General features: G+C 39.1%; 1 protein-coding gene across 1 annotated transcript in view; it reads right to left on the bottom strand.

Annotated features, from left to right (window-relative positions):
- The window catches only part of CACUL1 (CDK2 associated cullin domain 1), a gene marked incomplete at its 5' end in the record, with an annotated part of 43,789 nt that overhangs the window by 3,524 nt on the left and 12,658 nt on the right, over window positions 1–27,607 (bottom strand). The window contains 5 exons of the mRNA XM_005427742.3: window positions 367–410; window positions 2,504–2,642; window positions 5,039–5,128; window positions 16,292–16,394; window positions 20,822–20,917. Coding sequence (XP_005427799.3) covers window positions 367–410; window positions 2,504–2,642; window positions 5,039–5,128; window positions 16,292–16,394; window positions 20,822–20,917 — 472 coding nt within the window. The remainder of the gene's footprint in view (window positions 1–366; window positions 411–2,503; window positions 2,643–5,038; window positions 5,129–16,291; window positions 16,395–20,821; window positions 20,918–27,607) is intronic.

Below are 27,607 nucleotides of genomic sequence, written 5' to 3'. Positions count from 1 at the left end.
CAAAACATTCACACAGAAATGTCCACTCAGTCTTTTCAGTCTGCACTAAGAGTTCATCATAAAACAGTGACATTTTATGGCAGGGAATAAAGTGAACATACTCAGCTGAAAGCACATGAGGAAACTTGGTGGCAAGAGGGCCATAAAATGAGGAGAAGTTAACAACAGTACCAGAACAGATTCCATTCCCCAATGGCTCCACATCCAAGCAGTTTTTATTATTTCTTGGCATGGGAAAGGTTACATTGCAGACAGCTGTTCCATGTGGAGATGCAGCCTCTGACACCTCTCCCCACCCTGAGAACCCAGAATTCCAGCAGGAGCTGTCTGGCCAAGCTGTGAGGGCAGGGCTGGATCTGTACTTACTGTAAGTTAACTCTTCTCCAGCTCTCTTGCGTGACTGGTCACCTCTGTGGGAGAAGGTAAAGAAAGATGTTTTCAGGATAACCTCAAGTAAAGATCTCTCTGATCTTCTGGACCTTCAAAGGTCCCTATCAACCCCAAACATCCTGTGATCTTCAAAACAACACTGAAACATTTTAGCACAATCAGCAGCTTCCAGAGATTTAGGAAAAAAATGCAAACATACTACTACTACTCAATTTATTTAAAGTGTAAGCTATATTTCATAGATTTAATCAGCTCATCCTTTTGCTACAGACAGTAGGCTTGCTCTCAGAGGATAATTTTTTACAAAATGAAGATGAGAAAAAAAATGTTCATATGCAGTTGGAACTTAAAACATGCATAAAATTTTTTCCTCACTTTGAACTCCTCAACCAAACTTCACAGAACTACATGAAAAAACTCTGCATCTGTCAGTCTGAAAAGACACTCCTGAATCTTAAAGACTCTAAGCAAGTCTGAGCTGACAACACTTGCTCTTTAAGCAGAAGATTTTAGCACTTAATGGTGTTGATCAGCTGTTGTTCTTCAACTAGAAGCTGATGTGCAATTACGCCTCACTGTGCTGTGTTCCCCATGGTTATTGCTTTCAATCTTACTAATTCTGTAGGTGGCTGATAACAGTTCTGCTTACACGTGCATTTCACCAGTTTCACACTGCTTAGAGAACCAAACGTGACATTTCAAGTACTAACAGTCTATATCCACAAAACCAACTGGTTTGAAAAATGTTTTTCTTTAGTTAGCTGAAAATGAGAGATTTGGCTGTCAAGTTCTTTGGCTGGTTCTAGAAGGATGAGAGACTGTAGGAAAGGCTGGGAAGGGTACTAAGGGACACTAACCATTGCAAGGCAAAATTTATTTCAAAAAACCAGTTGGGTTTGTGGATATAGACTGTTAGTACTTGAAATGTCACATTTAGTTCTCTAAGCAATGTGAAACTGGTGAAATGTACTTGTAAGCAGAACTATTATCAGCCACCTACAGAATTAGTAAGACTGAAAGTCTGACAACACCAAATTGTTCCCTTTTCTGTTTTGCTCTGTACATTACATTCTTTTGTCAGCATTACAAGCCTACTCAGTTACAGTCTCACACTTCTATTTCTTGGGCCAAATGCACTGCTTTTCTCAGCCCAAGATCTAATGGTTTTATTATGATGCTGATCTCTCAAAAAATTCTTTTCCTCAACAGGCAGCCTTTACAAGGAAAGAGTCTGCACCACATCATTTGCATTTGGGTCAATGGTACAGCTCTGCAGCTCAATAATTTACCAAGCTGTGAAAAGAGAGATGACCTTTGAGGAAAACCTTGGGGTATGAAATCCAGAAATACATCCAGTACTAAACATATCCACATCTAGGGGATGCTCAAACTACAGGGCCAGACTCAGCATTGCACAGGTAACAGGAAAAATAAAGATATTTTCTCTTTATGAAGAAATGAACCTCTTGGGAGTAGAGCATGAGGGTTCCCCAGCCTGATCTTATATTGTGAGTGTACTGCAGAAATGGTGAAAGTGCCATGCCTCTGTCTGGGCAGAAAAATAGAAGAGTACAGAGCAACAGGCACTGCCCAGAGGGAACAATTTACAGTATGAACATTTTCTGCTGTGTTTTTTACTGTTTGTTCCTCTCCCTTTTCCCCCTCCCTGATTCAACACTCAGATGGGAAATGTCTATTTAAAATGAACACCTTGCCTGTATAAATAACTCTGAAAGCAGAGTAAGGAGAAAACTGACATTTCCAGAAGCCTCATGAATAAAAGAGAGCTTATAGAAAATAAACAGCCAAATTAAAGGTTAAAGTTGAACAGAACCATGATCATGCAGCAGAAGCAGAACCAAAACCCAGGGATGCAAGAACTGCAAGCAACCTGATCAAAAAATGTCAAGCCTTACATTATCTACTTTTTAGATACCATCTGCAGGGCTGTTAGTGCTCAAAAGACATTGAAAATAAGGCCATATTTCAGATACTGAATTGTGAAGGTTCTGCATTAACTCTTAAATTATTTCATCAGTGTTTTTAGGAGTATCCATTGTAATCATTTCAGCACTGTCCTGCACAATCACTACTAAAGATTAATAATTATTACCTAGTAAATCCATTCTGAATAAGCTCTCTTTGAAGTTTCTGGTCTTGAGCAGCATATTCCTGAAGCTCAGATTCCACAGCAGGGGGTAGAATATTTGGGATGAATTTAGAAAATAAAGCTGGTGCCATCTGTACCCATTCTGCAAGAAGAGAGAAAGCAATAACAAAATATATGGAAGAGATATTTTGTGACATTTTTACTGTTTGACAAACGTAACTTTATTTTGAATACATATTAGGATCTTGAATTTAAAAAAAAAAGGAAAAGAAAACCCCCCAAATCCACAGAAATCATGCCTTAAAGCAGAACAAATAATGAGACTGTTGAAATCAGATGTTTACATGTAGATAGAAGAAGTACTATTTTTCTCAACCTCATCATCAAACTGAAATTCAGTTCTTGCTGCATCTCACAGGACCTGCTGAGTCCCTGGACACTCTTAAGGACAGGCAACTGATATCAGCAAACTCACTTGGATAATTAGGTAATGATTGTAACACTGCACTCCAGGAAATCTATCCCTAAAATGTACCCTTCTCTCTCCTGAGCCTTATTTCTAAAAATCACAGTAGTATCATCATACAACTCTACTCCTTGATCTCCATTTCAAAGGAATTCATGCATTTCTCTCACTGATCTTCCAAAGCTTACACAAACACATCTTTAATGTTCATAATATAAGTCTAACCTGTACTAGTTCAGCTTCAGGACAGAAATGTGATTTAATTTCACTACACTGAACACTGTTTTACAGGAGCAAGACAATTTACCTTGAAGTTGCTTCAAGGCTTTAAGACTAAGCAAGGGATGAAAATTGGGTTTACAGCAACTATATAGCAAGTTCTGAGAAAAATAAATAGCCCTCAACTATTTCTGCAGCCAGACTCCCCACAGGCTGTAGGAGCTACCTGAAATTTGATCTTTACTTAGAAAAAAGGTTTTTAATTCACTAAGGAACATGACAGGTTTTTATACAATTCCCATAATCCTGCAAACCAACTGAGGGAGCACTTGACCCACTAATCCAGAGCAGTGGTAGAGACTTTAAAAAGGACTGGCCCCAGTACTAAGGTGGGATTAAAAGAGTTTGGAAATGTGACAGCTGTTAGGAACTTTCAACCTGAGGAGGAAACAAAGGAAGAGAATGAGAAGGGAAGCCCCTGGCTACCAGCCAGGGCACTCAGACACCCCCAGGCTGCTCCAACCCCACAGCACCTTCCCCTGGCCCCAGTTACCTGCTCAGCAGTCCCACCAGACACCAATGGAGCAACCCCATAGGGAAAGTGAGCAGCACTGCCTCAAGAGGAACCCCTGCTCTGACTGATTTAGAATTCATCCCCCATCACCAACTAGGATCACCAAAGAACAGACTTATACACCAAGAAGTCTATCCTGGGCTCTTCAACTACTCAAAATCTGGTTTGTCCCATGGTACCAACCCAAAGCCGTGTCTGCTGTGCTGTGGACAGCAAGACAGGGATCATCTGAAATGGAAAACTGTGAAATCACAAGTCCATCACCTACAATATGAAGTGTGGTCAAAGAACAACCACACTGAATTGCTTTTAAAAGAGTAATACTTTTATACTTATGTATATACCCTTCCTATCTTTGGTCCTGAACATTTTCTAAAACTGAAATTAGCATTGTCTTAAAATTGATGGAAGTATGTTCATTTTGCTGATGTAAAAATAATCTTTGTTTACAGAAAGTGCATTTTGTACACGTATAGTCCACTATATTCCTGGTTTGTACACATGCTAAATATTGCACTAAAGCTTTTTTTAAGGGATTTCCATTCTCATTTCTATTTCCACAAATGGGGACTGCAAAAATAGACTGAAGCTCAGGCACAATCCTCTCAGGCACGCCACAGTAAGAAACTGTCAGTACTGTAAAAGGAAGGGAAACTACCATTTATTTATGGATATTGTGAACACTTCCTAATTCCAATAACTTCTCAAATACAGGGTGAGGCTGTCCTCAGTTCTCCAAAACTTGGAAGACTCTTCTACAAAACTGATTAAAGTCTGCAACACCATTTTCCTTTCAATACAATTGTTACAGCATACAATGCCACAATGTATTCACAAGTTAAATTAAGCTCTTCCATTAAATAATACCAACAAAACAATGGCTTCATAAGAGAAACAGTCAATCATTCACCTTATGCCAAAGAGGTTGTTTGAAGAGTGACTCTCAACACAACTTTCACCATTTCAATACTTCTAAATTTCCACCATGACTGACCCATTAACATCCTTCTTTCCTTATTTCTACAGAAAAGGAATGGATCTTCCCTTCATCTCCAGAACAGAGGGCTGGGTTGGTTTTTTTTTAAAGTATTTGGTATTCACACAGTACCTTGCCCAGGTGAGAGACAGTCAACAAGAACCAGGGTGGAACTGATGTATTATGATGCACAAAACACAACAGACTGATTGTTAACTGTGCATTAGTTAAGAGAGCAGACATATTTTGGCAAACAAATCACAATCACAGGACGAGATCAGCACAAACATTTTTCCTTTTTACCTGGTCGTAGTGTATACAGGCCTTTCACAATATTTGCCATGGTTGAAGGAGTTATTTGAAACGGTGTTGACTGAGCTTCCAAAAGTAAAGCTGAAACAAAATTAACACAATCAGCAACTTGTCCAAGCAAGAAATACAGGTTCTTACACATAGATTCTTTTAATCAAAAATATACACTAATGGCACTTTTTTTGGCACCTGATGTCCTCCCAAAGAAAACAGCCACATATCTGATTTCAAACTTATTCTCAAGAGAATAAAATATCACCTTTAGATAGAAGTATCCTGCTCAAACTATGTAGAGTGAAAATGTGTCATAACTTCTTTTTCGCTCATTGGAGGTAGCAGAGGTTCAGCAAAAACAAGCAGGTGATGGCTTTAAGTATTCAGACATAGAACTGAAGCAAACTCATACCAAGTGTGTCAAACACCTGTAGATCCACAAATCTTTACAGCATTTAGAATCCTGCACACAAAACTAAGATGGATTGAAAGTCTATGCACTTGTGTAGTGCAAAAATTGTAAACATCCAGAAAGAAAAGTTGTTCTTTTAAACACAAGTTAATAACTGCACCTTCCTCTTGAGGGAAAACCTGCCAATAGCACATTCACTGTTTATGTTGTGATGTGCAGGTTTTTATCCTTATTTGGATTTATATTAACTTTGTACATACATCTGAATTACAGAAACACACACAAGAGGAAATTAAGGAAGTGTAAACCAACCTGCTACATCTTGATTTTTATTTCTCTACCACGCAGGTGAGCACCTTTCTGTGCCCACCCCAGGAGGAGAAATGACTCTTACAATTCTACCCAAGGGACATGTCTCTTGGGCATCCATTGGAGAAGCTCTGCTTTGTAAGCTTCAGAGCATCTCTAGTTCTGGCTTCAGCATCTGCCACTACAACACTTAAATAAAAAGAAAAATCTTCAGTAGCATGTTTTTTCTTCTCTTTCTGAAACTATTTAAGTGGCTCATGTCATAGGGAAATGAAAAGAAAATATTTTTTTTAACCTTCAAGTAATCAAAGTTGTTATATTTTACTGTTACAGATGAATTTGTTTTACAAAGAGCCATCTTAAAAGTGCTTGCTCATTTCAGCAGAAGCCTTGAGAGTATGAGAGCCTGTGATTTGTTCTGTAATGACATATTTACAGCCCCTTTCCTAAAGGTTTGTCAAACAGCCTCTTGGCAGCCAAGAAAGTTGGAAATCACAGAATTAAAATGGGCATAGTGCTTTATGTGACAGTAATGCACAATCCAAACAATGTGTGTGCATATAGAAATATTTCTGTCTTTAATTAGACTGTGGCCACTTCAGCCTAAGCATCACCAAAAGATTTGCAGAGTATCCAAAGAACTGTGAATTTGTTCTTCATATGCAGACATTAAATTATGCAAAACAAATTAATTAAAAAATCTTCATTACTGCAGCTTCAGAAATTAACATTTCTTATCTTGCTTTCTGCAGATGCACACATCACCTGCTACAAAGCAGATTTAAATCACTCACTCCTGATTTACAATCAATAAATACAATCATGACAGTATTATGTTCAACAAGATAACAAAGTAATGCCATGTATTTCCTGATTGTCATTAAAAAAATTAAACAATATCCAGTTCAATAAGCAGCATCAACAGTATGAACTAATACAGTATGAACTAACCCAGCTTGTCCAAAAGCTGAACATCAAGCCTCAAAAAATGAATGGCACTGCTATAGGATTTGTGTTTTCAGAATGATTTCCATAAGAGCAAACAAGACACCTCTCTGGATAGAAGCAAAAGATCTCAATGTAAATTTAAAGACAAAGTTGTAAACTAATATGCAAAGACGCAAAACTTCTTTGTACATGAATTCATCTTCAGGTTTGCAATGAAACAAACTTAGACATTCATTCAACCCTGCATTACTTCTTGAGAGGCTCACTCAAGGAATAGAAACAGCTCTGCCAGACAGGCTGAAATTATCTCTTGTTATTTTACAATCTTACAAAACACTAACAAATACTAAGGCTTTGACTCTTGCTTTATTAGAATAATTAATCAGAGTATACAACACAGATATTGCACAGACTCCTTGTACCCACTCCCAGAACTGCATCTGCAGCATTTACAAAGATAGAGGAGGGAGAGGCAAAATAAAACTGAACCTCAGCTGAATGAGGGTGGTAATGGCATCATACCATCTGACCACCTCCACAGTGCTCACAAATTAACACCAGATTCTACAGACTACATAACTAACATGCAAACAAGTTAATTAACCTGGAAAGAATCTGGAAAATAACTCCTGGCAGAATCAAAGAAGAGAAGTATGGGTTCCCATGATGAAAAGTATTAAATGCAGAAAGATACAAAATGCTTTGAAATATTCTTGAACACAATACCCAAAATGGCCTCAAGGATTCTTGAGAAACAGTGAATGAACAGTATTGGAGTGAGGTGTGAACCTGCAACACTTCAGGTACTCTGCAGTAACCAGGTGACCCCAATGCTGCACAGCAGCACTGGAGAACCACGGCCCTTGGTGAACATTTAAGCCACTTCCTAATTACAGTGAGGCACCTGGGGCAACATCCAGGAGCCCAGAAATTCCAGGAGTAGCAGATGATATCTCAACAAGCTGGAATTCACTTGTTCATAACTCAAGACTGACTTGCAGAAACTAGGGTTTAGCTGTTCTAAAAAGCTTTTTCTATCCTTCAACAGTCCCTTGAAAATAGATTTATTTTACTTACTGAAGATATAATTTTTCTGGCAGAACAGCTAAACCTCCGCAACAAAAGCTTTTTTCCTCCCTCTGTAGTAATCTAACAGAATTTCTAAGTAAGCTATTTTCACAAATCATACCTAGGTGTGACTTAGGCAGATGTGTTCAAAGTTGTAACTACTCAACAATGCACCTTAAAAAAATTAGAAACCATATTCCCACTAAAAGCAACCCCAGCAGCTTCCACACCAAGGCACTAGTCAGCTGTGCTCTCCAGTCTCCAACAGCAGCAGAACCCATTGCTTAACATAAACAGATGCTGGAATCTTTGTCCTGCTGTACAAACTGTGCTTTTCAGGACTTAATTCCACTGTGTGTGCAATGTCTGTATTATTGTGCAGAGTGACAACTTCAGTACTTCCAGGGAACTGAGCCCTTACAAAAGTGCAGAGCATTTCTGCCTTCTTCTGTAGATCCCATGGAGTGAAATCTGTAGTAGGATAAATTACCTTTCCCTCAGCCAAACTGTTCAGGGTCCATCTGACCACACAAACATTTCCACTTCACTGTGATAAAATCCCATTCACCCTGAAGATGGTTCCTTTATCCCAGTCCATGCAAAGCACTGGACTGAACCCCAGTGCCAACAGCAATTAACCAGGGAGGGAACTGCCACAGCTGCCAGGCAAAATGCAGCTGGAAAGGTTTTCTTGTTGCCATTTTGTGCTGTGGCTTTCTGTAGGGTGGTCAGGTTTTGTGTTTGTTTTTTATTGTTGTTATTTGGCATTTCTGGTTTGTTTTTTATTTGTTTGTTTTTTACCTGCTGCCTATTTTATTATTAAACTGTCTGATGCAACTTGATCATATATTACCTTTTCACTTCTTCAGTTCCTCCATATTAACTACGGATCTAGAACTTCAAAAGCCTTTTGAATGAAAACTGACATTCTCTTTGGCTTAACCCTCACATTTGCAGTTATATCAAACTCCTCATGATCCAGGGATTTTATCTTCCTTTAAACAGAACTAAAAATAAATTTTTACTAACTTAGATTCGTTGTAAGTTTGTAATGAATTAAAGTGTAGATCAGAAAAAAAAACATTAAAAAATTTTATTACTATGCATTTTCCACCAGGCATTTAATAAAGCCACAGCTTACTTAAAATATTCATTACACAGACCAAAAGCTTTATTGAGTACATAGTAAAAATGCAACAAAATAAAAATTCCGAGTCTTAATCACATGGAAAATATTCAGTGCTGTAAAAAAAATAAATATGAAAAACAAAGCTATAAATGTAGAGATATATGCTTTTGGACTTGTGTAATTGGAAAATAGGGTGGTATTTTCACATTTACAATTTTATGAGGTCTTATTGAAATTGGAATATTATTCCTATTTCTTTGCCAAGGAGCTAGATTAACCATGGTGGGCATTACCTGAGACTGTATTTTCCAACTTAATTTGAGGTGCTGCAACTCAATCAATATGAAACAAGGAAAATAAGAAACGTAGCTGCAAGTTTTTAAAATGGCCTAGAGTTCTTTCTTTCTTTCTTTCATGAAAGGTTTAGTTCAGAGACAAAATTTGCATGTAGATTGTTATTTAAAGAATTTGAATGTGTTCTACAATACTTGGTAACAACCCAGACTGCTTCCAGTATTGTTACAACACAATTACTTAGTCTTTAGCTGTCAAATTACAGCTGTGACTTCAATATTAGTGATGGGCCCCTTAAACAGCTGAGCATGTAAATATTGATTATTCCATCAGATCTACAGAGCACAGAGGGTATAAAACATTAGCAGCTACAAAAGCTCTCTTAGTTAGTCCTGCAGAGTGTAAAGGTGTCTGCTGAGGTCTAAGAAAAGGGTGACATTCATGTGACAAGAGTTTTGAAGGAATGGTTGACTTTCCTGCAACAGCAGCACCCCAGCACACTCCCCTTCACTGGAAAAGAAGTGGAACAATACTGCAGCTGATTTTCACTATCAGTTATCTGTGTTTATCAATATTTGGAAGGAAAGAAGGAAGGAGAACACTGAAGGTTAGAATTGGAAACTTGAAATGATTAAACTCTCTGCCAACATAAAGTAAGTTAGAAATTAAATAATGAAATTCACAATCCTGTACATGTATAAAATTCTTCTATAATTATTTTTAATAAAGAACTTCAGAATAATTGCATCCCTTCCCTACATCTCAAAAAAAGGACTTTTTATGCTACAGAATCCTCTTACCCCCAAATCAATTACTGTCAGAAGCAGCAACCTCAACACCTTCATAGCTGAGGAAAAGAGTACATTAGCTTTTCGGTTCAGAGGAATTCTAACAGAAATCACCCTGGTTTAGTCTGGCATAAACCCACTGGTATTAACTGGTATTTTCTCCTAGTTTTCCACTACCTTTCTTCATTTTTAAGGTCCTGAGGAAGAAATCTGATTTCATTTTAACCTATCCTGACACATATGCTAATTCTAAGGACAGAGTTACTCCACAGGCCAGTCATTCTGCTTTTTTTAATATTTATTTTTTAAAGAAATCTCCCTTTTTTTCTGTCTCAAACTTAAAAGCAAGAAATACAGTTTATGACCATGGCAGAGTAGAGTTGTGCAGATTTTCTTCTCATACTAACTTTTCAGAGTTTAAGGAGAAAGCAAAGCAGTGTCTAGAGGCTAACATCCAATATATTGCAGAAAGAAAGCGCCTCAGTAATCAAAAAAGACATTTTTAAAACACATTGCTTCTGTCATCACAGTAGCCACCCTGAATCCCAAACCAAAAAGAATAATGATTTCAAACTCCTGAGGGCAGGTTCTATATGAAAGCTTTAGTTCAGATTAGAAATGTGATTTTGAAGCAAATTCACTGATCATCCCCACACTGCAGCTCCTTGGTTGGTATGACAGAGCTGTCTTGGAGCATATTACTTTAATTCCTTTTGGGCAAGATTCAACCAGATGTGCTCAAACTGCTACTCCCTGGCACTCTGTCCAAAGGAGTAGACATGAACAAGGAGGAATAAAACTCTTCAAAAAGAAGGGAGAGGTCAACACTGGGTCCTCAATACCAACAGGGAGGCATTTCATATCTGCTCCCTTTACACCACCCCACTTACTGATGCAGACATAGCCTAAACCATGCAATGAAACCCCAGCTCTTCCTGCAGGGCCCAAACCTTTCAGATAAAAGCTCATGGTTCTGCTGCACCAAACCTATAATGATGCTCCAGGCACTGCTGTCAAAAGCAGCTCAGGACAGACATTCAAGAACAAGATCATTTTCCTTCTGAAACAGTCATTAAATGTGACAAGGAAATGAGAAGCACAAAGAACAACTTCTTCAATGTCAGCAGCATAGAGAAAGGCTGGGGGCAATGCTCTCTGCAAGAAGCTGAGACACCAGGAGAGTGTTTTCTCCCCTTGTCAGGTGTTTTCTCTGCAGTTTGTGCATCAAGGCAGTAATAGGTTGCTTCTCATGTGCAGATTGTTTGAGACAGGTGACAAAATTGAGGAGGAGGGAAGAAATGCCACCTCAAACAGAGGGAATGTCAATTCAATCCATCTTTTTCTTGTCTATCTGTGCCAAAGGGTGAGGCAAGGGGAGTGAATAAAAGCACACATCAAAACAAACGCTGTGGTCTCTGTTGTAGCTGTAGAGTGAACTTGGCATCAATCACAATCCTTCTCTCAGCCTTTTGCACTGCTCCTCTCAAACAGAGTTCTGTATCCACAAACAAAAGCTGGACATGGCACTCATTAATGAAAGGCATTCTGTCAAAGCAGCACACAGCTGAAGAGATGAGGAGGATCCCTTGCTTCACTGACATCAACAGGCTTTGGGAGGTCAGCACAGCAAAACACAGCTGCTAAATACACAGGGCTGGGTGCCCACAGAGCAACAAACACCCCTACTGAGGCACTGCACAGCAACAGGAGAATCCCTGCTCAGGCAACATCCTCCCTGCTGCATTCATCAGCTTCTAAAAGATACAAATAGATTCATTCTCTATAATTTTGCATTGCATTTCTACCTGCTGAATCAAAAAGCTGGACAATTTCATTGTTAAATAGCTGTTAATGTTCGAGTTAACTTTTCTGGTACTTTTTAGAAAGTAGCAATGCATTGGAAATATCTTTCCTGCTTTTATAAAGAAAAAAGCTTTTCCAATATAAATAGCCCTTTTACTGAACTTTAATACACCTCCAACAAAAAAAAAAGAAAATGGAACAACAAGATCTCTTCCCCTCATCTGACTCCAAGTGACCTAACTAGAAAGAAACAAAGCTGTCATATGCAAAGATCTTCAGAGAAAAGACTTCCTCTGTAACTAACGAGAAACTGAAAACACAATGAAGTGGGCTGTGAGTGGTCTCTCTCCTCCTGACTTTCTTCAAAGAACTTTTTCTTGGAGACCATGAGAAAAACTTCTACTTTGGCAAACATATGTGATGTATTTTTACACTGGGTTTTAGCTCTGAACTCACACAGGCATTGACATAAAGACTTACATTCTGCAACTGCCCACATGCCTTTAGAATCCACACACAGTAACCACTCTGTGTGCTCAGGCTTCAGTGGCTAATTCTGTAATTACCCCAGGCAACAAGAACAAAATCAGAAGGGCTGCACAAAGCTATTTTCCCTCTGATAAAATTCACCTGACTACCACCCAGTTGAATAACTACTGTACAAAAGTGCTGGCAAAAAAGGTTTTTTTGGGAAGAACCAACTTATACTGAATGATCTGCACCAGCACACTGCTCTTTCAGGAGTAAAAAACACTTCTTGAACTCAAACCAGGAACATGTAAGGCAATAAACAGCCCTACACACACAGATATAAATGGCTGAAGTGCTACAGCAAAGAATTAGGAGAAGGAAGGAGAGGAAGGACTGTCCTCTAAAACAGCTTTCACCTCTATGACCAGCTTAACTTTCTGTTGCCTTTTTTTTAGTATGGGAACATCATCAACCTCCCAGAGCAGGATTACAGTCTAGCATTCACCTTCCTTTCTTCAGTTTTCAGGAAGAGAACAGGAATACTTGCAAATTCTTGTAATTCAAACCCAAGTGATCTCTCCACCAAGGAGACACAACACTATGCTTTTAATGGCTTTTCCTCTTTTGTTAGATTCAAAAGCAAGCTTGGTTTGGGCACTGATCTGCCAATATTCAAAAGGAGAAGAATGGCAGTGGCTTGGAAATACTCTGCCATTGAATTTTACCTACTGCAAGTACCAGAAGTAGAGAGTTTCAGGAGCTGCTATTCACATTCACACAGTAATTGCCATTTTTCTAGACAAGAATAAACAGGCAGGATGTTTCCAGGGCACAGAGATTACACTGCAGGACTATCAGAAGAGACAGTGGCTGCATAAGGAGAAAATAAATCTATTTCTGAGTTTTTCTGCTTACAAGTCAACTCATGCAGGACTGTAGCAGGAACAAAAACAACATTCTCCACCACCCCTTTCCCTAGTGACATGGGGATATTATCTGCACCTTCTCCCCCTCCCACACTCACTTCTGAAGCTGCCTGTAAATAAGATGCTGTATCTTTGCTTGTTACATTCAGTTAAGCAGTTCTGCACACAGCAACTTCTCCCAAGCCACTGAATGCAGCAGTCTTATCAGCAAGAGCCAGCTTTGGCTTTGTAAAGAAAATAATCAGGTTATATTCACTTAGTTCAAATGTACCCACTTTAATTTGAAGAGCACTGACTTGATGAATGTGTGAGTGTAAAAGTGTTTCACAAACAGCTGTGTTCGTGGATCTGTGTATTGTGGGTTTTTATTATGTATTTACTTTAACTAATGAGAAGTCCTCCAGATAGTCAAGTGCTTAAAAAAAATCATCTATCAAACCCCAAATGGAACCAAATTGGTACAGGAAAAATTTGCCAAAGTAATGTTCACTTAGGCAGTATTTCCTCTGTAAGTAATGAATTGACACCTTGATCACTCCAATTTTTGCAACCAAGTGCTCAGAGAAGTGCTCCCAGCACAGAGATAGGCGTTGATCTCACACCTCCCTGCCTCCCAGCAGCCAGAAGAGGAATGAGGGGATTTAGCCTGGGGGAATCTGAGTGAGACCCAATGCCAAGGAAGAGACTGGGCCTGCACTGCTCTTCTGGCTTCTCCCCCTTCTCTTTCTTAAGTAGAGCAGGACTTTTTTCAGAAATCAAATGAACCTGAAATGTACTTACAGTCCTTCCTGAACACAGCTTCAAATAGAAATGCCAGCTTCCAGGCTCTGAGAGAACGACAAGGTACTATAAACAAAACCCACTTTGTACAAACATAGCAACAAATTTCAGGAGAGAGAGCAGATGTTACTCTGACCCTCCAAGTCTAGATCACAAATGGATTAAACCAATTTTGTAATTTGATTTTATTTTCAAACAGAGGGAAGGCATGCTTCCTCTCACTGAAGTGGCAGTTGCAGCATCTCTTTAAAAAACAGCCCCAGGATTCCATTTCTCCATACCAATCACAACTTCCTTTACTTTGACTTCCAAAGTATCCCCCTTCACATCTGTACTTTTTTCCTCTCACAATAGAGAAACATTTTTTTTTTGCTGAACCAAATCTGTATCAAGTATCAGCAAAGAGCACTACACACTGACATTGAGCAGTAAAATAAGTAACAAACACTGACTTGCATTCTATTTTCATTGAGCCCTTACACTTCCAAAAAGCAAGGTACTACTCATCTATTTTGGTTTGAATTTCAGGAAGCTAGAAAAACAGCTGAGAAAGGCAGAAAAAAATACAATACTAGAAGTTTTTCAGCACATCTGCAGTACTACATCATGTACAATGTATCTTCAATTATTTCCCAAGAACCTGTTAGCAAATTTCAAATTTTATTTAGGCATACTTTAACTCAATTTATAGATCCTCTTATCCAAGATTTAATTAAATCAGATCACAGCTAGGAGTTCATGCCTGTCAGTATTTATCATCTTATTTAGGAGGGAGATAAAACCCAAATAACTTAGCTTTAATAAACCGATGGTTAGACTGAAATGAACCCAAGGAAATGAACCTCTTGCCCATTAAACAAGAGACTTCATACACAGCAACACAGACAGCTTACCTTTATTTTTCTTTTTTTTTTTCATTTTACTTCTGCATTTAACAGAGCTGGAGAAAAGTATTTCTGATTCCACACACACACACACAACACCATGGGTCTTTTCCTTTCAACAGCTCATCTGCAATTTCTATTTGATTCTGCTATTATCACTGCAGAAAGTTAATTACTTAGCAACAACACATCTGACATCACCTTTCTCAGAGGTTTATCCACTGTTACACCTTTTCCTTGCCACTGGAAAAAAACCTCTTTGCCTGAAAAATGCAAACATTTTAACACAATTATCAGCTAAATTTTCCATTATCTTGTTGCAGCAATCATCTTACCAGGTTTCATACCAGTCATTCTCTTTAGCACAAAATAAAACATGAGGCCCATGGCTGGGCATTTCTCATTGTTCTGCTATTTTTAAGGTGATGTGATCTGCTCCTAGTGTCACTTTTCCAGATGGCAAGAACAAGACTTCATCAGAGCTGATGATCTCCCATCCCTGTAGGGTGCCAGGCTCCCTGACCTTGTAGCCACCCTGGTCACCCACCCCTCAGCCAGGAATTCCCCTCTCAGTGAGCCTGAAACAACAGCCAAGCTCCTTTCCCCCAGCCCTTGCCTGGAAAGAGCAGGGCATTGCTGCCCAAGCAAAGACAAAAGCAGCACTGAACTCCACGGCCGCTGCTCCAGCGCTTGGCTAGTTGCCCTTCTGAGGGGCCAGGCAGGCCAGGAGCAGCTCCCTGTGCTCACACAAACCCTCCCAGGGGTGGCAGATTTAACACAAACACTGTGGCTCACCACAGGAGTCACACTTCCCCTTCAGTGCTCCTGTGGCTGTCACTTGCAGCACATTACATTTGCATTAACCCATTATCCCAAGAGAGAAACTGCTGGCAGCATTCTGCAGCTCACCACCCACAGCATTACTCCAGCACATCATGGCAGTAACCACAGAGGTAGCACATTTCTTTGACCACACCACCTCCTTAATGACACCTGTCAATATTTTGATAATGAAGTTGAGAAGTAGCAGCATAAACAACAGAACAATAGAGCACTCATTCTGCCATAATCACAAGTCACAAGGGAAAATAAATATTGGATCTCCCACATCTCAAGCAAAACTTTACTTCATACAAAGTCAGATTTCTGAAATAAATAAGCTGAAGTGTGTCACATTTCCTCATGCCCCAAAGGAATTTGAATCAAAGTTCACTAATATTTGGCATTTTATCCCTTTTTGCGGTGGATCTCCACAGCATCTGAAAGCATTGGTATCTTTTGCTGTGGATCTCCACAGTATCTGAAAGCATTGGTATGTTTTGCTGTGGATCTCCACAGTATCTGAAAGCATTGGTATCTTTTGCTGTGGATCTCCACAGTATCTGAAGCCTGGCTCTCCAGGCTTCCACTATAGGAAAAATTCAGCAGCTGTACTTACGCATTAGGTTGTAAATGTGCTTTTCTGCAACATGTTCCGTAAACAGCTTTATAAGGTCATCTTTTAAGTCTCTGTTTAGCTTGGTTTCTATGTAAAATTTATTCTGGAAAACAAGACAGAAGTTTGTTTCAATTTTGTTTCTCATAATAGCAAATAAAGGAAACTTATTTTTTCTCCCTGAATAAAACCAGTTCAGAATATTAAAGCTGTAGAATATTTCACCTGTAAAGTGTTTCCTTGGTGACTGCATTTAAACTAAATAGAACATTCCTGTAAACAAAAAAAAAATATGGGTGACAAACCTACTTACATACAGCCATATATATGTATTTTATTTTCTGTATCTACAGCTATATCCCCATACTGATCCAGACTGGAGAGCTTGTATACAAAACACTTCATTTTAGAACTTCAAGAAATTTTGTAAATTCTCTTAGCACCAAAATACAGCTGGACATCATGTTTGCAACAAAAGAAAATATTTTATTCCAATGACTAACCATTAAAATAGATGGGTTACAATAATAAACCATCAGCACAACTATCCACTTCTGTGGTTGATTGACAGTCTCAGAGGACAGCCACTCAGAATGCATCAGCTGTGGAAATAAGTGATGCATACAAATCTACACAAAAGTGAACTACATTAAATAGTTTAGGATTCCATTACTTTGACCAATTCAGCATTAATAAAGAATTCATCTCTTTGAGGGAAATTCAAAGATAATTCTGTTCATGAGTTCCTCGAGGGCCCCAGTACCTAATGGTCTATTTGGTATCCATGTTCCATTTCCTGCAATTAACACCAAGATTTCTTGTGTGTGTCTTATTCATAGAGGTGTTTTAAAAGCTGGGGGGAAAAATTTGCTTCAAGACAAATCTCCTCACATTAAAAAGCTAACTTGGAAGTAGAACAGCTGAATTAACTAATTTGGACAAATGGTGTAAAAGAGTAAAACAGACAATCTAACAGAAAATCAACTCAAAAATAATCCACAGGAACACTTATCTGAGAGATTTACTAGAAGAAAGGATATCTTAAGGGAGAAAGGTTTTTCCATGCTTTTAAATCAAGTTTTTCTCCTATTCACTAAAGGATTTAACAAAACCAGAACTCTCAGAACACAGAGCAATCTTCATGTTTTTGTGTGAAACCCATTCTCTTGGCCATTACCAAAACTACAAACACACCATAACAATCTCTCCAGACAGAAATCCCTTAAACCTGTGAGAGAACATTCACCAGCAGTTATTTACCTTTAATAAAGATTGCCTGGTAGAACAAAGGCAATCTGAGGGCTGAATATATGTCCCTATTGTAGTTTACGTTTGTTGCAGTGATGGACAACAGCCTTAAAAAGATGTTTTTCTTCAATTTACAAAACTTGCTGCTGGTGGTTCCCTCTGATACCCTGAATTTATCCTGCCTGTAGAGGTTTAATCAAGGACTAGGACTCAGTTGTTTTCCCTCACCTGAGCCTGTGAACAGAGATTGAGGGAAAGGCTCTGCAGACAGAATATCCTAATTAGAAACAGACTCACTTATTGGTAATGCTTTTGGTCAATGGTGAATTGCCATTGCAACAGAAACCCACAGCAACTAAAGATACACTTCAAGGAAATGTTAAGCTACACACCACACTACAGCCTTTCACCAGAACATTTTCCTAAACCAGTTTGCACAAGATGTGCAAATTATGATGCTTCGTTTTGCTCAGGGGCTAGAAAGCCTAAACTTTTAATTCTAGTAATTTCATTACTAGAAAAGCAACAAAAAACCCCACAACCCAGCAGTTACCAGACAGCACAAACACAGAAGAAATGTCAAATACTCTTCACATTTGCTTACTTGGAAACACCTTTCCAAAAAGATGTTCCACTTTTGTGAGCCTAAATACACAGTGAAAAAGCATCTAACTGAAGTACTTCATTTCCAACCCACAGTGCTGAAAGAAGAGAGCAGAAGAGCTGGCACCTCCCCCATTCTTGTTAGGGGTAAATCAGGAAGATTTTCTGTGTAACTTGTCACTACCAGTGATTACACTGTGCGAGTAGTTCTTGAAAAATAAGTCACATAAAGGTCTAACTGACATGTGAAAGGTAAGCAGATGTGAGTAACTGAGAAAGTCAGGTATGATAGAAACATTAATTCTACAGAACACCTTATGATAAAGCAATCTGGCAAATCTTACAAGATAAAACTCAGTTAATATTAAAAGAAGATCAATAAGTACTTGAAAGAAGAAAACACAGTATATAGGTGTGCTTATCACATCATACTCACATATATTTGTGTATAGACACACACAAAATGCCCTCTAGCTGATAAGCAACAAAATGCAATACTCAGTGGGGATAACAGTATTTCAGAGGCAATGAAAACATTTTAACTATCCTAAAACCACAGTGCTCACAAATGTTAGGCTCATATAATGGGATATAATAACAGATTTTCAGCTATATCTCAAAGTAAAATGAAAAACAGAGATTCTATAAGGAAAATATATAACCTAAATTTTATTTTTTATTCAAATGGCAATATTTTTTCATTCATGTGTGTAACATACTGTGATATGTACAATCTGTAAGCACCTAGAATAATCTCACTTAAATTTACAAAACAGTTTTCTGCAAGGAACAAAGCACTGTGTATGAAGCTAACTTCCAGTTTCATTTGCTTTACCTTCAGTTACATCCCTGAACTTCTGAAGGAGCCTAAACCCACAGAACCTCAGAGAGTCTTTTGGCCTCCATGCTTTTCTGACATATCTGCTGCAGCAGCCTAAGACTGAAAAAATCCATCACCATGTGAAAAAAACCAAAATTGTCCCAGGAAAAGAAGGAAAAAGAAAACTCCCTCAGTTGCAAGGTCAGTCCTCTCAGCCACCCCTCCTGATAAGCTTGGAACCACCCCTTGGTCACCATACACACCCAAGGTAAGAAATCACCTTTCCTGCTTTGGTACATACCAGGAAAGAAAAGTGCTGCTGCTGCTGCTTTTAAGACACACAGGACTAAGACAAAGTATTATGCCATATTCCAATTCTACATAAAAACTTTAGTTTTTCCTCAGCTTCCTAGATTTTAAAAATATTTGAATGCATATTAAAGGTTTTTCTAAGCAGCAATATAATTATCCTTTCAGAACAAAGTCCTCAAGAGCAACATAGCCTTGGAAACCCCTGATTAAAGCAATCAGAGAAATGGAAAGCCTCTTCTCACCTCTGACATAAAGGCAGAGTTTAACAACTTGGTCCACTTCAAAATGCTTTGAAAAGTATCTATTAAAGGAACTGCAAAGCTGTAATTTAGACTGTAATTAGGCTTTCACCTCCTGCAGTTGTTTTTCAATTGTACTTTTGGACTAAAGAGAGGAAACTGTTGTTGCTGTATGAGAAAACTTGGTTAGACACTACAATGTAAGATTCTAAGAGTACCTGTACATAAAAGCACTTCCAAGTGCACACAGAAAAAACTAAGAAACACATTTTTCACCCTGACTTCTCTAGACATATTTCCCACATCGTGCACAACACTGAAATTATTTCAGTGAAAAAGTATGACAGCTAATTTGCCGTTAGCCTTATAAACCAGCTGAGCCAAGTCAGCACTGCTTTTGGCAGCAGGAGGAACTGCAGGTAACAGAACCAGAAAAAAGGGCAGATTAGAAGACACCAAGCTCAAGAAAGGCAAATTCCTCTTTTAATGCAACAAATCTGTATGGGAACACAATGCCAAAATACTGTAGCAAGTTACCTAAATTCACTGAAACACAGGAGAGCCTCCTAAAGGCTCCCACTTCCCAAACTCTGTGAAATTACCCATGAGAAAAACTTTGAAGTGTTTGAGGTTTATTTAATCCTTTTTTTTTCTTCTTTTCATTTCTAAGTGATGCCAAAACAAGGACAGTTTCTGGGAGAAGGACAAATTTCAAGCTTAAGTTATTCATTACCACAAAAAAAAAAGTTTTGGTACTTTGACAAAAAGGATGCAGATTATTGGTTTCTGAACCACTCCAAGCACACCTGACAGTTCTATGAACATTATTTTGGCTTCATCCATCCAACACTCTGAATTGCTTTATCAAATGATGAAGATACTTCCAAGCCACATTTCTTCCTGTCTGTTTTGAATCTGTACTATTTGAAAGCAAAAAATAATCATCTCCACAACCTGCCCAAACTAAGAAGCCAAAATTTAACAAGTCAATAAATGATCTCTGTACAAAAAGATATAAATAATGAACTATTTGAGATGGCTTTTTTCGATTTAAAATCAAAACCATTCTCCTCACTCCCAGGAAAGAAGTATTAGGGCAAATCTCAAACTGCAAAACTCTGCATTTAAAAAGCATGGCTTCCCCTTCCTCTCCCCATACAATTTGATCAGTATTGTTAGGCAGGCACCAAAACTAGGCACGAATCTTAAGTTTTACATGTCAGAAGTCATTATAGCTGCATTTTCTTTTCATTTTCAGTCAGCATCTTGTGTATGGACATATTTATTTGAAAAGAATTTTCTAAAACTTACCATATATATGAAAAGAGGCACAATGCTCTGCAATGCTCCCATATACTGTCCAAGAGCTACGTTAAATCTTTCAATATAGAGATCTGGAGGGCTGGCCTGCAAGAAACCGTAAAAGTCAGGTTGTAATTTGAACAAGAGAAAGATCTGGAACAGCATGGGCTATGCTTTCATAGCAAACTCAAACAACTACAAAGGATTTGATACACTAGGTTCACACAAAGCAAGCCACACATCATTCCAGAGTTTCTGCTCTAACTCCCTCCAGCAAAACCAATCTCCCTTCAGTAACTAGGTTTTCCTAGGACTACACATCAGTGCCCAGCACAAGGTCCATTCAATAAGAAATACAGTGAGCTTGTAACAAGCTGACATTTAGCATATGCAAATAAAAACACTCCTTTTTAAAGACCAGAGGTTTGTTTTGAAAGCACCAGCTGTCATGCCTAGAATCCATAACCAAATGTGCACAAGTGCTGCAGTGTGTGCTCCCACCCCCCCAAGCTTTCCCTCCACCAGAGCAGGGTGGCATTAAGCTTTGCAGCTGAGCTGGCAAGTGGCACATCCTCCAGCTCCAGGCAATGCTGCCCTCCACAGAAAACCTTTCTAAGTCACTGCTGGGTTACCTCAGCTTCAGCTCCACAAAGAAGAAACATCTTCAAAGAGAATTCTGCATTCAGGTCTCATGCTCCAGGTTAGGCCTGTGGAAATCCAGCCATGCTCCAGCACACAGCATCCCCCTGGAGCCCCAGCCTAAACTTGGCTACACAAAACCTGAAAGTGCTATTTTCTGGCTACAATACCCTATTTCCCAAAGAAGAGGATAAAGAACTTAAAAGATCAGCAGGTGAAGTTAAATTGAGTGGAGAACCAGAAGAACAGGAAGCACTAAGCACTGTTTCTGTTACAATATCCATTTGGAGGCCTGCAGGGGAGCTGCACTGGAGCATTCAGAAGTTCACTTAGATACCCACAGCTGGAAGTGGAGCTACAGCAATGTCTTTCTCCACTATCCACTTCTCCACCCCAATCCTCCTCCTTACACTGCCCTACCTCTGGCCCAACCCCTGCTTTGGTCTCTCCAGAGGGGGCTGGGTGGCTGCCTGAGTTCCTACTTCTCACATATACAGATACACCTATACAAACCCATTGCTTGCCAATGAGAAGCAAAACTTCTCTTCCCCTGCATTGTTCTCCTCTCTGACAGTACCAAGCCAAAAGAAGATGAAGAATACAGCACTAACTGGGACCTTGCAAGAAAACAAGTTCAAAGATTTTCCTAAAGCCAAAGCATCTGTAGCACAAGAAACACTCAAGGCTTAGCTGCAGCTCAACCACCTAATCAGAACTTAACGCTATCTTCACAAACATTTTTCAACTTTTGTATTGACATTCACCAGCAGCCCTAAGAGAAAAGTTAAATTTTATGTTGATATTTTGCTCTATGAAGTATTCTAAGTTTATGACTTTTTTTCCCCTTAAAATAGCTTCTTTTGCCTCCGTTCTTAATATGCTTAATGAACACGTGGATAATTTTCACAGCAAACACCAACACAGAGCAGACAGTTCAGAAAGGAAAGCAAAACTGGCAAAGGAAGAAAGAGTGCTATTCCATATGCAGATGCCAAAGGCTATATATGGTTATTCCTCATTTTGATCATAAGGTTTTAATCTTATTGCAAATGCAGTTCTCAGGGGTGGCCAAACAAATTTTAGTTCAAAAATGCCAACAACATATAAAAGTGGCTATAAGCTCCAAGGACTCCCTTTCATATATAGCTACATATACAATTTGTTGCAAATAACATGCAATGAAATCTGCATTCTAAGCAGTATGTATTCCTGCTTCACTCCTTTTCAACCTCAACTTTAAATATGGTTATACCCTCTGATTTGTATACAGCTTCTAAGATTAAAGAAAAAGGAAAATTCTACTTGAAAGAACACATCAGACAAAAGGAGACCACAGCCTGACACAGGGCACCACTCTTCTCTCACTGATAGATTGCCATTTTCATTAAAAAAAAAAAACCAAAACAACAATAAAGCCAACAAGAAAAACTACAGTCAGAAGCTGTCTGGGCAGTGGAGATTTAATCCCAGGCAATGGGGGCAGCCAGTCTGCCACACTTTTGATAGGGGATATAGGCACTGATATCCTTTTTCCCCTCTGCAGATGAGAACTCTGCTAGCTCAGCTCCCAGAGGTGTCACAGTAAGGGAGGCTGTTTCTGAGAATGGCCTCAGGAGCCTCTCATGGAAGGATACCTGGGAGCTGTCAACCACCACTTTGCCTTGCAATCAAGTGGAAAACAACTGCTCTGGATAAAGACAAAAAAAGCTAAGAGAGGCTGATGGCTTCAGAGGAAGTGCCTCACTAGTGTCAGGCAAGTATCAGGCCTTGGTTTTAACCTCTGCAATGCAGAAATTATGGTGGTGTCTGCTTTATCAGCATGACATGTCACTTTTCACTTTTATTCTCCTGATAGTGTTTCATGTCAAGCCCAAATAGCCAACACAGTAATAGTATTGGACAACAACAAAAAAAAAGCAAGCTGACAATCAAACTCTGCTCAACTAAAGCTTGACTTGTAAACTACCAAAAATACCCAAGCCAAAGAGAAATCAATAATAGTATTTTCACAGCTCATCTATGAATTACTGTAATCTGTGTGGGGAAAACAGAACCATCTGTTTTCTGTTCATCACAGTGTTACTGTACAGCTGCTCCAAACTGCCAGACTGAAATCAATTATTTGCTTCAGCACAGGATCTTTCTCCACATCTCTACATTCACATTTATAGGACAGTAACTGGAGCTGGAATAGTTTTATATAAACTATTTGAATTTTGTAAACTAAAAAGCAGCACATGGCAACAAATTCATGAGTAAACAGAAGTTGCTAAGATTTTTGTATTATGTGGCCATCATTACAACCCAACTTGAATTTAAAATCTACACTTATTCAGATATAGCTATTACAAGAAAAAAAACAAAAAAAAAAACCAAAAAACTGCTTTGGCTGACACTTTTTACTCCTGGTTTTAGCCCAGAAAAAGAGAATGCATACATTCAGCTGTTTCAATTACAAGGGATGGGGCAGAATTAAGCCTGACATTTACTTCTTACCACTCCCTAGCAACTATTAAGTGTTTAAACCCACTCCTATCTTACCTGAGGGATGTATTACAGAAGGTATTCAAATATACAAAATACACACTCCTAGCTTAAGGTTTTCCAGGAAAGAAGAGAATCCCTCATTCCTTCACTCCTCATCCTGAATCCCATCAAACTGTCAATTCAGGGGGTTGGGGATGGTATTTTAAGTTCATTGGTTTTTTGGATTGTTTGGGGTTTTAAAATAACACTCAATACAGGGCAGACAGTTTAAATCCTCTCCTACATTTGCTCTTATCTACCACTTGTAGGGTTAAGAACAGTTTTCCAGCAACAATTGTATTGTGTGTATTCACAGGAGCATTGAATGTTTGCTTGGATTTCTCAAACTGATGCAGTTGCATTTGCTCAACATCTTCAGCTTGGTTGTGAGTCAACTGCTTCTTGGAATAAAATATTATGGCTGCTGTTTAAAAGCTGATGTTAACAACACAATTTCATCTCCTTATACAGTGGACATCTCAGCACCAACAGAAATGAGCAGTAACAAGGAAAAATACATTTGGGAAAGGATTACATACAAGACACAGCCAAACAAAACAAGCAGCTGGAGATCCTGTGTACTAAATTATCCTGTCCTTATTCGAAATCTAATATCTAGGCATTTCAAGGCACTTGTAGGCAAGAAACTATGTATCTGAAAAAGATACGGGTTTTTTGAGCTTGAAAACCAGTCTCAATATCATTCTTAAACTGAACATATGGAATCAGAAGGCAGCTGCTGGCTCAAAACAACTCAGAAACAGCTCACAAGAAAGAAACAGACAACAGTTGTGTGCTTGAGGAACACAAAGTTAATCTGTTTCTGAAGAGCTGTCTGGCACAACCAGCAGTATGTGCAGTAGAGCTTACATTCCTATGGTGAATGGGCAGCTCCATTTTCCTGGGAATACGCTCCCTGCCAAAATGCCAGCACATATGCTGCAGCATCCCTCCCACGCCTGCCAAGTGAAAAGGGAGAATGGCTATGACTACACAAATTAACCTGTTATTCATGTAAGTGGTCTGAATCTTCTAAACCACTCTTTGTTGTTTCTCAAGAAAATATAATTTGTTTACCTTGCCTTGCATTGTAGTTGATGACCAGGTCTATCTCACTAGACATTGGTATTATTAAAACATTTTACAAAAAACAGACATCAAACCAAAGCACAACTGATTCAAACACTGTGCCTTCCTAGTCAAGCCTGCACTCAAACCTGTTCAAAGCCTCATGACATTTTCTCATGTAACTGTCTCACAGCAGGTTCGCAGGTGTGGGCCATGTTCCATACCCATTCTACATGCTAGTAAAACAAAAAGACATTGTATCTAAAGACCATCAGAACTGTGTAGCAGTAAGAAACCTTCAGAAGCTTTTCTATCTATTAAATACAGATTCATTTGTGCTGTACTTGTATCTTTCTGTAATTGCATCAAGGTCTGCAGCCCCAGCGAAGTGTGACAAAACAGATAAACAGGGCTGAAGAGATAAACAAGACTTTCCAAAAAGCTGAAGACAAGAATGCTCCTCTCAGTTTAACTTGCTGATGGTTGTGTCATTTTTAATGGCAATTCTGGCAGTATGGTCACTCCTACTACTTTAAGTCAAAAGGCATCTTTTTGATGTCCATACACAGAGACATAAATATTTATAACACTTCTGGTTTCTACCATCTGAGTTCTAATCATCTATATGAGCTGATTCAGTTAAGTGAATCTCACAGCAATAAATTCACTTTAATATTAAATCTGCTTTTGCTGATACCTTTACCAGGTTCTTTGAGCACCTTAAAGCCCTCACTCAGGACACCTGACTCCCATACACATTCTCCCAAGGAAACTGCAAGTGGGACAATACTTTCATACACTGCACTGACTGGTTTGAGAACCAAGACAAAAGGCTGAGAAGTTGTAACGATTAATATCAGGCAGGAAACCTTTCTGGCATTGCACAACAAAGACTATAAACCTGCAGGTCCTGGGGGCCAAACAGGAGACATGCAAATCATCTACAACACCAGTGACTCCTCAGTGCAGTCATGTTTGTTATAAAAAAAAATATAATTCATCATCATAAAAAAACCCCACCACAAAGAGAAAACAACAGATCCCCTTTTCTCTCTCCTCTAGATAAATAAAAGGTGGAACATGACAGCCCTCAATCATTTCAAAAAGGAAGCACTGAGTTTATTCTAACTAAAAGAAAAATATTGCACTGCACCTGCACAAAAAAGCTACATTTGTAACAAGCAGGCTCAAAGCCACAGCACATTTTGACTGTCAATGCTTTGAGTACTTTCCAGCATCTTTTGCTGAAGTGCTAATGGGTAAAGTGCTTGATTTTAAATTACTTTATCAGAGTGCATAAGAATAAATTAAGCCAGAAACACCAGTGCCTAATGCAAATACAGTTCTACTCATTTTAAAGAGATGTATTTAATTTGAAAGCATATGTTTGTGTATCCACCCTAGCTCATACATCTGAATGACTCAGCAATTACCCACAAAAACAGATGACATTATTTTAAACCACAACATAATGAACCATGTCCATTACCAGTGAAATGTTTCCAAATAAAGCATCTTAGAAAAATCACCTGTACGCTACAGGCTTCACAGACCTCAAGACAACAGGAAACAAGTTAATTTGTGTTTTCTGCAGTGACACGTTATTTTTTTTAAGCTGACAAAATCCAAAATTCCAATCAGCTCAGGAATTATGGAGATTGAATTCTCAATTACTGCAAGTCCACATGGTAAAACTCTGTCTTAACTAATGCAGAGAAGCTAGTCAGACATCAGCTGCAGGAAAGGAAAGCAATCCTTGCTGTGAGTCTCTCCCTAGCAGTCTGAAGAGGGGATCATTAACTGACTGATACAGTAATGAGGGAGCTGGAAGTGGCTTTGCATCCAGGAGGCCCCAAATCAGCCTGGTGACAAGCAATTCATCTCCTCTAAATGTACCATTACTCAGCAGGCACTGAGTGTAGATTTAAAATTCACTGCTCTTCACCCAATATCCAACAGGCAGAATACACCAGCCCAGCCACATTTTCCTGTGGCCTCTGCCACCACTGACAGTAACTCTCTCGAGCTGAAAAGCTGTGAAACAATCCCTCAGGAACACACAGGGCAACAAACACCAACACCACACAAGCTCTCCTGCAGTGTGGAAAAGCAGAAGTCACACAGGATGACCAGGGTTTGTTCTGAGTGTCCCAGCACAGGACACCCAGGCTCAGGACACACACACAAGTGTTCATCACTCTGCTGACTCCAGCTGTGGCAGGCAAGCACAGGGCTACACACACAGGGAAGGGGGCAATAAATATATATATACATAGGGAGTTTCTGCAGTGAATGCCCCGAAGAGAGAAACCAAACTCCATTAAGACTAAATCCATGCAAGAGCAAGTCTGACCAGTCCCCTGAGGTGCTCCCACTTTTACTGTTTGGTATCTGGGTTTTACTGGTTTGGCTGTTGATGAGTGGTTCCTGTAGGAGACAGCTTGCTCTGGCATGTTGGTTACATGCAGACACACTGCAGCCCACTTGCTCCATTTAACTGTTACACTGCTATGCAAAGAAAGTGCTGCCCTGTCCAGAGAAAGGCATTGCATTTGTCTGCCA

The sequence above is a fragment of the Geospiza fortis genome, unplaced genomic scaffold, assembly GCF_000277835.1.
Source record: "Geospiza fortis unplaced genomic scaffold, GeoFor_1.0 scaffold719, whole genome shotgun sequence".
NCBI classification, from domain to species: domain Eukaryota; kingdom Metazoa; phylum Chordata; class Aves; order Passeriformes; family Thraupidae; genus Geospiza; species Geospiza fortis.
The sequence above is the reverse complement of the archived record's forward strand: the minus strand, read 5'-3'. Positions and strand labels throughout refer to the sequence as shown.